Genomic DNA, 15,994 nt, shown 5'->3' on the forward strand with positions numbered 1-15,994 from the left:
AAACACAATGACAGCCACAACCTCTTTCATTATAATTTCAAATAACATTTATATTCCAAATCCTTCTACTTCTGAAAACGTATTACCATTGCCACAGCTCACGGCCATCCCATACAGTATTCCACTATGTTCTTTGAATAAACCTCGTATGTACAAGATGGATTAAACATTCTAAACAATTTTTAAATTAAAAATAATAATATTATTTTAATAATTACTTTAATTATCTATACTTAAAATTTAATATTTTATTTAAAAATAATATATGATTATTATTTTTAATTAATAATAATCTTGTTATTAATTTATATTTATAACATATTACTATAACTATGATACAAATAATATTATTAATTAAATTTAAAATTTTAATTTATTTAATGCTAATTTAAATTAATAAATAGTTTTTGTTCAATATAATAATTAATATTATTTTAAAATTCACTTAAATAATTCTTAAAGAGTGATTTTAGAAAAGTACATTTTGCAATAAGTGTTCATTATAGTACAAGTCAAATGCCACCTTTTTTTTTTTGTAAAAATGTTTATTTTAAATGATAAGTGTTATAAACACATTTTTTAAAGTGCTTCTAAACAACAAGAGTTAAAACTTCTTGTGTCGTAGTTTAAAAATTGATAAATACATTTATGTTTATTATTATTTTTTAAAATAAGATAACTATATTTATTTTTACATTACAAATATAAAATGTCATCAATGACGGTTTTGTTCATCTCTAGTAATAGAAGGGAGATGACTCTAAGTTTTTAAGATTTTAAAATACCCCCATAAGACCATAACTATTTAAAAATATTCAAAAAATACTCCTGTAATCACCCATTAATATTCTACAAATACTCTTATAACTACCTATAAATATTTTAAAAAGACGTCATAACTATCCACAAATATTTTAAAATAATATTTTTATTTAAATTAATGATTTTTTCTTTAATTTCATATATTGATATATATATATATATATATATATATTATTTTTTTAAGATTTATTAATTCTATTATATTGTGTATACAAGTAATAAATAATTATCAGCCATTTTGGATAGAAAATGAGTTTGTCCGTTGCCCACTGTGCCCTGCTTAAAACCGTTATCCTCCCCAGCTAAAGTCCCCAACTCGCATAAACACCACAATCCCCCTGCGTTCCTGCTCCTGCCCCGCAATCCCCTCTGTATTTCCGCGCGACTGCTCACATTCTTCTTCACGAGGAGTCCAACGATTCAGAGGTTACCTTTCCCGCTCTGTCTCTTCTGCAGGACATCGGGGCAGATTCAACTAGGACGGGTTTTAACTTTCGTCGCTCGGGGGGTGGTCTTCACTGCCCATTCGTGATTCTCATACTTCAGTGTCTGAATTTGGCTTCTTATATTTGAGAATTTTTTGCGCCAGAGCGTTGGATTCTAGGGTTGCAAGAGATTCTAGAATGTTATTGTTAGCTGTATTTGTGAGCAATGTGCAATTCCACAGTGTCCGCTTGGGCTTTGTGAGCAGCATTTCTTAGGGGCGTGAAAAATGTTGGGTTTCTGTACACGCCTCTAATGAGCGCTTCCACGGTTTTGTGCGACAATTTAATCTGTTTTAATTCGAGTATTTGTCATCATAACTCAATTTCTTCGCACTGCTCATCAAATATACTTGTTGGTCCACTGAATAAGGGAAGAAGACAGGCCCGTGGGTTGATTCCCAGTGCAAAGAAAAACCACCCAAGGAAAAGAAGTACTTGGTGGCAGAAGTTCTTCTTTGACGATGATGGGAATTGGTTGGGTCTGAAAGATGACGACATGCTTGAGGAGGCTTGTGAAAGCTCAAGTGAGGATGAGATATCTGCGGACGATAAATTTGAAGCGTGGAAGAGTAGAGCCGAGGCGATCATGGAGCTAAGGGAAGCACAGGAAGACATGAGGAATGAAGAGAGCCGGCGGTGGGAGGATTGGATTGTTGATGGAACAAATGATGCCGATGCCTTTTCATGGGGTCAAGACGGGATCATCAGAGGAAGTGGAGATTCTGGAGAAGATATTGAGGCAGATCCAAGTAAGATAATTCCTGTTAAGGGCTTGGTTGAGATGGTGAGGGATAAGATCCTCGGAAGAGAAGCTGATGACATGCTATATGAAGACCGTGTTTTCCGATATGCCTCAACAAATTCGGTAAGTGCACACAGACCAGGATGACTATATATAATTATTTGTTGTTTTCAACCACAATACCAACACTTGGGATAGGTCGACCGTTATCAAATCAATTCCTGCAAGGGTCTGGTTGAGATTGTTCTTATTAGTTATACTCACCACTGCTCTTGCAATTTGGCTGGCGCTTCAACTTTTTAATTTGGGCCCTTAGGCTGTAAAATGTTTGTTTGCTATTAGTTGGATTGTCTTTTCATATCCCAAGGCTAATCTATTTTTTAATACTTTGGTTGGTACTTCTGTTTTTCAATTAGAATTTTGGACTTTTATGCTGTAATATGTTTGTGTGTCATCAGGGTATGGTATGTTCATATTCCATTGCTATTCTATCTTCTAATACTGTGATAGAAATTTGTGTTGACAATAACCTTTCAAAAAAAAAAAAAAGGGTGCTGGCAATGAATTTGCACTAGGATTTTATCTCTTTGGACTAGTCATTCGTCAATAATAACAATAAGACACCATAGAAGTAAGATGGCATTTGATAATCAAGAATCATCCCTAGGAATCAGAATCGGAATGGTTGATTCCAATTTCTAACAATTGGTTTGCAGAAATCTCATTTCAATTCCCATTTCATACTGAATGAGATTCCCCCTTCAGCTCTCTTTATATTAATAATAATATAATATATTCTATTATTGGTATTTTTGTTATTTATATTTGCTAAAACACATTTAATAAAAATATAATATCTTAAAGTATAAGATATAATGCAATACTAACAAGAAATATAATGTTAACAAGAAATCTAGTCAAATATAAAATGCAAAGCATAATAAATTCTAGTCAAATGCCGAAGATAAAGATTTACAACTATAGACCCCTGAAGCATCTAAATCCCTAAACCGAGTGTCCCTCCCATTTGAAACACCACATCCTTCCAACAACATCTACAAACAAGGTGGTTACTCCACCTTCCTATCATTTAGAGACCCACAAAAATGGAAATCCCATGAAGCCTTGAAAGTAACCTGATTAAAAGCCTTTCCACAATCCAATTTAGAATGACCCATTCTCTCTCTGCCCAACAAACATCTTCCGCTAAACTTATCTGCTTAGAGGATGGCATCCACAATATGTCTTCTCCTAACAGGCACTTTGGGCTAGAGAAATAGTGTCCCTTAATACTAGATTCAACCTTTCTGCAAGATTGTGCACACGAGCTATCAAACTGAAAATCAGCAACTTTTATAAACCAGCCTTTCTTAGGCACAAAAGTTATGAAGGTAGGATTAATGCTTTCTACACAGAACCCGTTGAAGTAAAGCTCATTATCATCAAATCAACCCAAACCACATCTAAACAATCTGAAAAAGCCATGCTAAAGCCATTTGGGCCTGGGCATTATCCCTATCCATCCCAAACATAACAGTCCTCACTTCTAAACATTCAAGTGGAGAACAACACAAAAAAATTGCCCCCCAATGCATCTGAAGAGTCGAACCCGTTATCCAATTTTTTGTGTATCCCATCTAACGATAAGCTACTATCACAAGTGAAGTCCATACGAAGGGAAAATATGTATGTGTGCGTAATATATATTACGAAAATAATACTCCACATCGAAGTCCATATAAATATTACAAAAAAATGTTGGTTAAAATCACATACATTAGCCAATTACAGTTAAAAAAAAAAGCCCTAATTGCCATCTAATCAAAATTTACATCACTTCTCTTATTTTTCTAGGATATTATTAAAACTCATTATTTTTATTTTTATTTTTGTTGCTGTTATACAAAGCTGGTATAATAATTATTATATAGGTTGTCTTAGTTAGAATTGTGGAGGAAAAAAAAATTGAATCTAGAGGTTTAAAATAAGTAGAAATAAGAGAGAATATAAAATGTAATTTTAGTCATGGTTGGAGGAATATTGGAGAAAGATTAAACTTGATGGTCAAGAACTTAATAGCACTAGTAGATTTTTGATACTTTTGGTTTATTGTGCAAGCTAAAGGTGAAATTGAAGAAGAATTAATACATAGAATTAAAGCAGGTTGGATAAAATGAAGAAGTGCTTCGAGCGTGTTGTGTGTGATCACAAAATACTCTTAAAACTAAAGATAAAGTTTCATAGGATGACTAAGAGATTAGCTATGTTATAGGAATTGTTGGGCAACTAAGAAACAACATATCCAAAAAATAACAATTGTTGAAATGAGAATGTTAAGGTAGATGAGTGGTATAACATTAAAGATAAAATAAGGAATGTGCACATTCTTAGTAAGCTATCATAACATTGAATATAAGCTAAGGGAGTGGCAGTTAACATTGTTTGGGCACCTGTATTGTAGGCCAAGTACTGCATGAGTGAGAAGGAGTGAATTGGTTAGTGGCAGTAGAAGAGGTAAAGTAGGGGTAAACCTAAAATAACTTGAAATGAGATAGTGAATAAGGATTTAACAACCCTTAAATTGTTTGAGGAATTGCCCAAGATTGTGTAAATTGGCAAAAAGGGTTCAGGTAGTTGACCCCACCTAGTGAGATTTAGCCATTTAGGGCATAGTTGTCGTTTGTTGTTGTATTATAGGCTGTCTTAGTGTATATGTGTTTGTATGTATTTATTGTTTGCTATGTTTATTATTTACCGAATGATTAAGTCAAACATAGTAGGCAATGTTAATGCACAATCAAGGTCTTAGTTTCAATAAAAAAAAAAAAAGATTAATTAAGAGAGAAGTTTCTATTGAATTTTAAGTCTCAAATTTTAAGCTCAAGGAAATTTTATTTAATAGTTAAATTTTGCCAAATTTCAAAAATTTCGAGATTTTGATAAATTTTGGATGATTTCAGGAAATTTCTATAGAAATTTTGCAAGATGGAAATTGACTACCTTTTTGATTTCGAGGGTGGTGGAAAGTGGAATTTTCAATGGAAATTTCGACAACTTTGTGCAAGTTTAACTTCAGGTATGACCAACAAGGTAGGTCTTCAAATATAACCAACAAGATAGGTCCATCAACGAGTGTTATAGCCCTTTTAAGGTATGTCAGAGCAACTCAGTACCTATCAAATAGTTAGTTCTTACGTTAAGATGATCAAAAGGCAATGGATAGAGCTCATGGCCATCAAGTTTTGATTGGGTTGAGTCTTGAGCTTCAAAACATACATTAATGAAGCACACACTAGAATCCAATGGATCACCAAAGATTGCTTTGGATCCTTTTCTCAAGCTTCTTCTCATGATAGTCCAACTATGGTTAGAACTGCCTATAATTGTAGTAGGGGAAATGTAGGAGGATGAGGATGAGGATGAGGATGAGGTTCGGATGGTGGTTGTGGCAGGACGAGGAGTTTGTTGTGGTAATTCTTGCATTTGCGCACATAATGGCAAGGGCAATAATATTGTTGATTGTGTTGGGATCTCCATGGGAAACGGACTTAGGCCAATAAATTTCTTGTCGAGGGTGCATGATTACACCCAAAGAATAATGCGGTAGTTGTAGCACAACTTTGGGGTGTCGATTCCATAGGAAGATGGAAAAAGGAACACAAATGGGCAAATAAAAATAAAAAGAATAGTAAATGATTTTTAAAGAAAAAAACAACTGACTTCTTTTTAGAAAGATTTAAAACTAAGGTTATTTTTATGGATGAAAAAACAAGTTTGCAAGAACCAAGGTATCAGGAATCCCTCTCACAAATTAGATAATCAATATATTTTTAATCCATTGGTTTTCTCAATTGGAGATTTTACATCTCAAATCCCTAATCGGAAGATATAGAATTACAAATCTTTGATAAATTCAAAAGTAAATTTTCTAAATATTGTTCATGATATGAACCAACAAACTTCGATTGCACAGGATGATCTGCACATGCCAAGCGGACCCATCATAAGAGCTAGAGCCAAGAAGGTCAAGGAGGCTACACAAGGACTAATTGAGAAGTTGCTTAAGTAAAAGTCAATGAGGGTCATGGACACTAAATAAAAGGACTTTCTTGAAGATCCTAAGATGGTAAATTGTCTAAAGACGTGTGAAGCTGGAACCTTAAGCTAATAAGGGCTGTTTGGGGAATTTTTATTGTTTTAATTAAAGTATGGGCTAAATAGTGGGCCAATTGTGTCAATTAAGCATGACATGTGACTTGCACATGTTTCATTAAATGACATGACATGCTTAAGGTTATGTGGGGCTATTTTTATTGGCCAGATTGATGTTATAGCCTATTTTTATTGGCCGGGCTGATGTCATGGGTTTCTTTTATTTTCTATAAGTAGCTAACTCTCTGTTGTATTGAAAAAGGAATATTTTTGGCTGAATACAATTCAAAGTGAGGTTTATTTCTCTTCAAGTTCTTCATTGAACTTTCACTGAACTTCTCAAATGTTTGTGGCATTCATCCATTAATTTGATATTCTCAGTTTGTGCTTCATGTCAAGCAATAGGTCAATGATCCACTACCATGTCGAATCTTATTTTGGGTTTGGGGTTTTGATAAATCTGATTTGGGGTCTCTGAACATTCATTCTTGGGGTTCCGCATCGTTTGGTATCAAAGCCTTGGTTCAAATCAGGTTCTATCTATCTTATTTTTCTTGTTTGCTTTCGAAAATTCTTTTATCTTATAATCATTTATCCTTATTTCATATTCTTCTATCATCCGATGTACCTATCTCGTTTTCTTGTTTCCGAAATTTTTCATCTCTTCTTCAATATCATCCATCATCAAGATTGAATCTTTTGTGGCTGGAAATTGCAGGAAACATAGCCAGGCCGATTAGAGCAAAAAAAAAAAAAAAAAAAAAAAAAAAAAAAAGAAGAAGCCATTTTGTGCATTCAAAAAAAAAAAAAAGAAAAAGAAAAAAAGAAGAGGCAGCAACTTGAAGGTTTGTCCAATTTGTGGCTGCACTTAACTTGGATTCTCCTTTGGCTTTATCTTTGTCCATTCTAAAATCTGTTTGATTTATTATTCTAATTTGTGTTTGAATATATCCTTGATCGAGTTGATTATTTTGTTCCATTGAATTTTTTCTTATTTCGTTTGCGTCATTATTGTTTTCTTGACTTCTTCTTGTCTTTCCTTCGTTGTTTTGTGTCCTAATTTAGTTGTTCTATTGTTAATTTCATTGATATTTTGTTTCTAATTCATTGATTCAATTGCTGCATTTAGTTGAACTATTGGTTTGTTTGGGATTAGTTCATTAAAGGACTACTAGAGAAATCCTGAGTGGTAAGAGGCATGAGTGTGTGAGTGTATCACAGGGAAAAAGCCAAAAAAAAAAAAAAAAATTTGTGTCAAAACACGAGTGTTGAGTGTCATTGTTTGAGGGTAAACACACGTAAGGGAGTGAGTGAGGAATTTTTTTCTTTCTAATATCCTTTTTGTAGGTTTGAAATCATGAGTAGAAAGGCGGTTGGCGCTGAAAATTCTAGCAAGGGTAGCGAGAATGAGAACCCTCCACAAGACTCATTCTTCACCTTGCAAGCCATTCAACAGCAGTTTGAAAGACTCAATACGGTTTTTAGGGAGTTCAGAGATAGATTGGATAGACAAGACATTGCAATTGATGGATTTAGAAGAGGGCAATCCAATGAAAAGCGGTGAAGGCCACATACTCCTTCGATTGCTGAATTTGAACATGATATAAGTAGCAATGAAGCAAGTGATGATGAACATGACAATATGGGCAGATTTGCTTATTGAGATGCTAGGCAAAAGCGGCAACCTCGATGGGAGCCAAGGGATCGAGATAACATTGATAGAAGCATCGGGAGCATCAAAATGAAGATCCCTCCTTTTTAAGGAAAAAAATAACCCGGATGTATACCTTGAATGAGAGAGGAAGGTTGAGCTCATTTTTGAGTATCATAACTACTTCGAAGAAAAGAAGGTGAAATTGGCAGCTGTGGAGTTCACTGACTATGCACTGGTATGGTGGGATCAAATTTTTCTTAGTAGGCGTAGAAACATGGAAAAACCTATTAAGACATGGGCTGAAATGAAGGCAGTGATGGGGAAGCGATTTATACCAAACCACTACTACAGAGACTTACACCAACGTTCTCAAAGTCTTACCTAAGGTACCAAAAGTGCGGAGGATTACCACAAGGAGATATAGATGGCTATGATTCGGGCAAATATTGAGGAAGATAAAGAAGCTAAAATGGAACGATTCTTATGTGGGTTGAACTGGGAAATTGCTAACATAGTGGAGCTGTAGCACTATGTGGAGTTAGAGGACATGGTGCGTATGGCAATGAAAGTGGAGAAGCAACTCAAACACAAGGGTGGAAACAAGCATGCTACAACAACTTCGGCTTCCCATTCCACATGGAAACCGAATTGGGGGAAATCAAAAGAAGAAAGGGTTGTTTCCAAATCCAAGGAAGAGAAGGAGAAAGGCAAAGATAAAGTGGGCAGCCATGAAAAAGGTACAACTTCTTCTCAACCTAGTAGGTACAGAAATACCAAGTATTTTAGGTGTTTGGGGACTGACCATATTGCATCATAATGCCCAAATAAAAGAGCAATGATTATGAGAGATGATGGTACTATTGAGACCGATGATGAAAAGAGTGATCATGAGTCCATGCCTTCACTAGAAGAGTCTAGTGATGTTGAGTATGCTGTCCATGGCCAGGCATTAGTAACTAGGAGAGCTTTAAACATGCGTGTGGTAAAAGATGAAAATGAGGAGCAACGTGAGAATATATTTCATACTCGATGTTACATCCATGATAAGGTGTGTAGCATGATCATCGATGGAGTGAGCTGCACTAACGTAGCTAGTACCACATTGGTAGAGAAGTTTGGGTTGCAATGCATAAAACATCATAGGCCTTACAAACTTCAATAGTTGAATGAGTGTGGGGAGGTTAGGATGAATAAGCAAGTGTTGATTGTATTTTCAATTGGAAAATATTTTGATGAGATTCTATGTGATGTGGTCCCTATGCATGCTAGTCACATCTTATTGGGCAGGCCGTGGCAATATGATCGACGTGTCACTCATGATGGGTTCAAGAATAGGTATTCCTTTATAAAAGATAGGAGGAGTGTGACCCTTGTACCATTGACTCCTAAGCAAGTGTATGAAGATCAAGTGAGATTGAAAAGAACAAATGATGAGAAAAACAAAAGAGAGGCTGAGAATAAAACAAAAGGAGAGGCAGAGAGCATTGAAAAAAAAAAGAAAAAGAGGAAGGAAAATGAGGGCAAGAGAGGATATGAAATTAGAAAAAAAGAGTGGTAAAAATGAGGGAAAAACAGCGGGAGAGGAAAAAGTGAGTTTGTATGCAAAAGAAAAAGAGTGTAAGAAAGATTTTTATGCACAAAGACCTCTAGTTGTACTCATGTACAATAAGGTATATTTGAGCACTAACAAACTCACCTCTTCCTTGCCTAGTGCTGTTATTTCTTTGCTGCAGGAGTACGAGGATGTCTTTCCTGTAGATGTGCCCAATGGTTTGCCACCGATTAGAGGAATTGAGCATCAGATTGACTTCATCCCCGGGGCTACGATTCCCAACCATCTGGTCTATAGGAGCAGCCCCGAGGAGACTAAGGAACTTCAAAGACAAGTTAAGGAGCTGCTAGCCAAGGGGCATGTGAGGGAGAGCATGAGTTTGTGTGTGGTACCCGTGCTATTGGTACCCAAGAAAGATGGATCATGGAGGATGTGCATGGACTGTAGAGTCATCAATAAAATCACTGTAAAGTATCGCCATCCTATCCCTAGACTAGATGACATCTTAGATGAACTGCATGACTCTTCCATCTTTTCTAAAATTGATTTATAAAGTGGCTACTATCGGAGTCTGTGTGTGGTACCCGTGCTATTGGTACCCAAGAAAGATGGATCATGGAGGATGTGCATGGACTGTAGAGTCATCAATAAAATCACTGTAAAGTATCGCCATCCTATCCCTAGACTAGATGACATCTTAGATGAACTGCATGACTCTTCCATCTTTTCTAAAATTGATTTATAAAGTGGCTACTATCAAATAAGAATGAAACCGGGTGATGAATGGAAAACTGCATTTAAGACAAAGTACAGTTTGTATGAATGGATGGTTATGCCATTTGGTCTCACTAATGCATCTAGTACTTTCATGCACTTGATGAATCATGTGTTGCATGCATTTATAGGCAGATTTGTTGTTGTCTACTTTGACGGCATCCTCGTGTACAACAAGAATCTTGATGATCACTTGGGTCATTTGAAAAGTTACTTGATGTTCTTAGAAAAGAAAAATTGTTTGCTAACCTAAAGAAATGTAATTTTTGCATGGAAAAGGTTATTTTATTGGGTTATATGGTGAGTGTTAAGGGCGTAGAAGTGGATGAGGAAAATGTGAAAGCAATAAAAGATTGGCCAACACCTAGATCTGTAACTGATGTACGTAGTTTTCATGGGTTGGCTAGTTTTTATAGGCGGTTTGTGAGAGATTTTAGCACTATTGCTGCAACTTTAATTGAAGTGATAAAAAAGAACATGGGGTTTAAATGGGGTAATGCACAAAAACATGCCTTTAAAATACTTAAAGATAGATTATGTTCTGCTCCATTGTTGTTTTTACCTGATTTCATTAGAACTTTTGAGATTGAATGTGATGCCTCCGGGATTGTTTTTGGAGTTGTTTTGATGTAGGATAAGTGTCCCATTGCATATTTTAGTGAAAAGCTCAATGGGGTAGCATTGAACTAATCCACGTATGATAAAGAACTGTATGCCTTGGTGAGGGCATTGGAGACGTGACAACACTACTTGTGGCCTAAAGAATTCGTGATCCACTCTGATCATGAATCATTAAAGCATTTGAAGGGGCAAGGTAAGCTACAAGGTCCTCAGATACCTCAAAGGCTCTCCGAGCAAAGGAATCTTCTTCAAGAAATGTGAAAACAAGGAAGCAGAAATTTTAATAGATGCGGATTGGGTAGGATCAGCGGAAGTTAGAAGGTTTACCACCGGATATTGCACCTTTGTATGGGGAAATTTGGTGATTTGGAGGGGTAAAAAACAGAATGTAGTGGCTCGAAATAGTGCTGAAGCTGAATTCAAGGCAGTTGCACAAGGGATATGTGAAGGGCCGTGGTTACAGAAACTCTTGGAAGAATTACAGATCCCGGTGAAATTCCCTATCAAACTCTACTGTGACAACAAAGTGGACATCAGTATCTCTCTCAGTCCAGTTCAACATGACAGGACTAAGCACGTAGTGTACCAACACTTTATCAAAGAGAAGGTTGAAGAAGGAATTATCTGTATGACTTATGTACCTACCAAGGAACAAATAGCAGACATCTTTACCAAAAGGTTAGCCCAACAGAGCTTTGATGATTTCATCTGCAAGTTAGATATGATCATTATCTATGATCCAACTTGAGGGGGGGTGTAGAAATCCCGAGTATCTTGGAGTAATTTAGGGAGGTATATACGTAGAGTATTGTATATTATTGAGAGAGATTCCTTTAGGAGATTGTTTCCATATTTAGAATTACCAATTGTATGATAAATATTGTGTATTGGCTCGTACAAATTATTCAAGAAATATAGAAAACCTATTCTGATTTCAGATAGCCTACTCTATTTCAGTGGTGGTGATTTTAGATCTTGTTCTTGTCATTGGACTTCTTCAATTTCTATTCTAGGTGTTTCACTAGATTCGTGGCATGTCCTTTTGGTCATCTATTACCTGAAGAAATGTAACAATTTTTTCCTATGTTCAAGACTTTTTCTAGTTGTAAGCTTTCTATGTGTCAATTGACCAAGTTATGAAAGCATATTAGGATTTTTTTTTTTCTGTCTATGGTCAAGTTGAGTCTTGTAGTAAACATTCAAATATTTGGGATTTGTGTAGAGTCAAGAATTTGTCCGCTTATTAATATTTTGCGTCCTTTGTGGATGATTTTTCACATATGATTAGGATCTATTTTTAAAATGTAGTTCTACATTTCATAACGTATTTACTCAATTCTATTTCCACTTAAAAATAAAAATGCAATTTGGGAATTGGTGTTCAAATATTTTGAACCCTAAATATCATGTGGACATACCCTTAGCAAAATGGAGTAGTTGATGGAAAATAAGACACTTACTTGGCATACCATAGCCTTTACTCTTTCTTATAGTCAATTTTTTCTTAACAAGATTCCCTCTACTGTTTTTTAGGGGGACAAATTTCCTTCTCCATTGACACTGAAGCATCTTTGTTCTTTGTTATGCCTCGTAGCTTTGGATGCATTTGTTTGTTTATGTTCCTCATGCTATATAAGACAAGATTTCTATTCATGCTATTAAATTTGTCTGTTGGTTACTTGATAACTCAGAAAAGGACATAGATGTTATGATCCTCATGCTTGCAAGAAAAATATTAGTGTAGATGTCACCATTTTTTAAGTGACACCTTATTTCTCTAGTGAGGGCAGGCCTTGGATCAACAGTAAGGTTTCTACTTTGTGATCAATTTGTCACGGGTTTGAATCCAAGGAAACAACCTTTTTACATAAAAGTAGGGGTAAGAGTGTGTACACTATGACGACCCTTACCCTTGCACATTGAGGAGCCTTGTGGCCCCAAGATGCGTTTTTTTTTACCTTATTTCTCTAGTGTCAGGTCCTTGTTGAATTAGTCTATTTTGAGTTCATCAATGATTTTTGTTCCCTCTCATGTATTGATGTTGTTCATACTCTTATCATGTTGGAGAAAACTTCCACTCTTCTGAATCCATTAGTTACCAACTTAGAGAAACAATTTATGGTTTATAAATGATTGAAAGTAGGCACATACGTCACTACCACCATGCACCCTCTTTTGTCCTTAATTGTTTCAGCTTTTGATTCTTGAGATCCATCCTAGCATGACTTGGATTTGCCAATAAGGTATCACAACATGCCATAGTCCTTAATTGCTCATGTTGAAGCGCTTGCTAACCCTCGGTGTTCCAAGAAGCATGCAATGGATATAGAGATGGATGCATTGATTACTTAAAGGACATAGGACTTGGTGGATCTTCTTGTGAGGAGTTGATTAGGTGTCTTTGGGCAGCATTAAATATCCTGCTGATGGTTCTAAATGGCAAGTGTGAATTGGTTGCGAAGGGGTACACCCGCATATATGGTATTGATTATTTGAGACCTTCTCTCTTGTTGTTTTACTAAATTTTCTTTGTTTATTGATCTGGTTGGCAATTAATTTGATTGCCCCTTATGCTTATAGGATGTGAAGAATGACTTCTCACATGATTTCTTGTATGGAGATTTGCAGGAGGAGGTATACGTGGAGTAACTTCCTAGATATGTTGCTTAGGGGAAGGATGGTTAGGTATGTGCATTGCATAAGCCGTTTATGGTCTTATGTCTTAACCAATCTCCGTTTGAAAATTTAGTATGGTGGTCTTTGCATCTGTTTTATTGAGTGTTTAGTAGATTGCAGATGTCAAGTACTGGCTTCAAGAAAAATTCCAAATCAAGGACTTAGCGCTCTATGTTACTTTCCTGTATTGAGATAATATGGTTTAAGGAAGGTCTGAATCTATCTTAGCAAAAGTTACCTTGGACTTGCTAAGTGGGAGTGGTTATGTTGGGAGCTAAACTCTTATGGATCCTAATATGAAGTTGATCAGATGAACTGGACTTTGAAGACAAATGTTGAAATAGGAAGTTGGTTGGCAAGTTGATCTTCTTGTTTTTCACTAGATCTGACATACCTTTAGTTGTAGGAATGTTGAGTTAGTTTATGGAAAATATCAGGCAATCATGCAGGATTCAGTGATATCTCAAAGGTTCTTCCGACATATATTTGGTATATAAATGTAATAAAATTGTAAATGGTTATCTGGTCATTTAGCATTATTAGTATGTGTTAAGAATTATGTAAGTGAGAGTTAGTACAGGTATTGAGGTCATTGGTATTGTATTTGACATATATTAAAAATAGAGGGAGAGACCTATTATTGAGGTTAGGTCTTCCATTTTACCCAATTATTCAACATGGTATCAGACCCAAGATCCAACCTAAACCCTAATTGCATGACCATCGCTAAATCAAACCCTAAACATCATAATACCACGCAACCTGCTGCTGTAGAAGGATCATCAGCATCACCAAAGTCCAGGAGCAGGTTCAGCAGTTGCAGTCACTGGAGAAATCCTGGATGCTGCTGTCCTCTTTTAACACCTCAAGAAATACCTCATATTTTGTAAAACTAACCACATAGAAAGCCACAGAACCTGCCAATAGGCCAGCCCTCTAAATTTCACAGCCATGGGTCCACGTGCCGTTACGTGCTGGCTGAAAGCCAGCCATGCTGAAACGACTCACCGGCGTGTGTGACACTCTTGAGCAGCCGTTTTTCTCTGATTTCCTCTCAAATGTCTTGAATCCTTCCTCATACCATAATACCAAGTTGTTTGTCATTTTTTTGTCCAAAGACATCACCTTTTTTAGTTGTTTATGTGCAGCAATCTGGGAATGATTCTTTGCCACTGCCTGAAGCTGTTGGTCAATGTTTATGAGTTCATTGAGGCCTGAAACAGTGGTATTGCTGTGTTCTTGATTCATTTTAATCTTTCTTGTTCATTGTGTGCTTGCGATTTGCACCGGTTGTTGAACATTGTGTGTTGGGATTCTTGGAATGGTGTCCATGAATTCCAGGAGGATGTTGTTCATTGTGTATTTCTGATTTTCTACTGTCTAGAGGCTGTTTGGTACTGTTAGAGTGTGTGTTGGTTTCTTGGGGCTGTGTCTATGTCTCTTAGAGCAATGGTTGCTTTTATACATTGATTTTGTTAGGGCTGTGGCAGTGCTATGTCCTTGTTGGTGACTCGTTTGTGGTTGAATTAGCAATTGAGTCGTCTGTGTTTGTTTCAGTTGGTCTGGAAGTTACTTGTGGCTGTTTTGGATGGTCTATAAGTTCACTTTTGGAATCCCAAGAGCATTTTGTTTGCTATGTTTTTCTGATTTGCTGCTGTATCGAGATTGTGTGTGTGTTGGGATGGCGTCTTCACATCCCAAAGGTGTGTTTTTATCATTAGGCATTTGTTCAAGTGAATAGCATTCTATAACAATCTCAGAGGAAGAGTATTTAAGGTGTTAAAATCCCAATCCCAAGCATCATTGTAAATAGTACACAAATTAGGAAAGTGGGTAAATATGGGGGATTTGATATTATTCAGTAAGGGAATTATTTCCTTGTTTAGAATAGGTAATCATATTATATATTGTGATGTACATATGAACAAATCAATGCAGAAAAGATTCACAGCTTTTGCTTACAAGGTATCAGAGCTAGGGTTTCTCAACCTTAGCTAACTATGGCCAGTGGCACCGTCAACAGCAGAGGGTCGACCTCTTCTGCAAATATCGACGGTGACTCAGAGGCCACATCTGTTGGGGGTTTGAATGGGCTAGATAACACAGCCTTTCCACTGTCATTGGAGAAATTAAACAGAAAAAATTTCCGTGAGTGGGCTCAATCCATAAAATTAGTGATTGAAGGAAAAGGGAGGCTAGGTTATCTTACCAGTGAACGAAGGAAATCAGACCCTATCGACGTTGTAGCCTTGCAAAAATGGAGGTCCGAAAACTCCATGGTCATAGCTTGGCTCGTCATCTCGATGCAGCGGTCAATCGAAAAAGTCTACTTGTTCTTGCTAATGACGAAGGACGTCTGGGAAGCTGTTCGTGAGACATACTCTGACGTCGAGAGTTACTCGCAAATCTTCGAAATCAAGACCCGATTGTGGCAGAGGAGGCAAGGTGAGAGAGGCGTAACCGAGTATTTCATGGAGATGACCCATCTTTGGCAGGAGCTCAACCTGAGCATCGAC

The 15,994-nt window shown here is 36.4% G+C and overlaps 1 protein-coding gene across 6 annotated transcripts in view; it reads left to right on the plus strand.

The window, feature by feature from the left end:
- Positions 1-1,067: 1,067 nt before the first annotated feature.
- Positions 1,068-15,994, plus strand: part of LOC131166855 (chloroplast envelope membrane protein) — a 115,720-nt gene continuing 100,793 nt past the window's right edge. For 5 of the 6 annotated variants that reach the window (XR_009139883.1, XR_009139884.1, XR_009139885.1 and 2 more), the window contains exon 1: positions 1,095-2,172. Coding sequence is in view for 3 of the 6 variants with exons in the window: in XM_058125456.1 (XP_057981439.1) it covers positions 1,561-2,172 (612 nt within the window). In the remaining 3 variants the exon portion in view is untranslated. Of the gene's footprint in view, positions 2,173-15,994 lie in introns of all 6 variants that reach the window. The other variant, XM_058125457.1, reaches the window with a different exon arrangement.

The sequence above is a fragment of the Malania oleifera genome, chromosome 10 (assembly GCF_029873635.1).
Source record: "Malania oleifera isolate guangnan ecotype guangnan chromosome 10, ASM2987363v1, whole genome shotgun sequence".
Classification (NCBI taxonomy): domain Eukaryota; kingdom Viridiplantae; phylum Streptophyta; class Magnoliopsida; order Santalales; family Ximeniaceae; genus Malania; species Malania oleifera.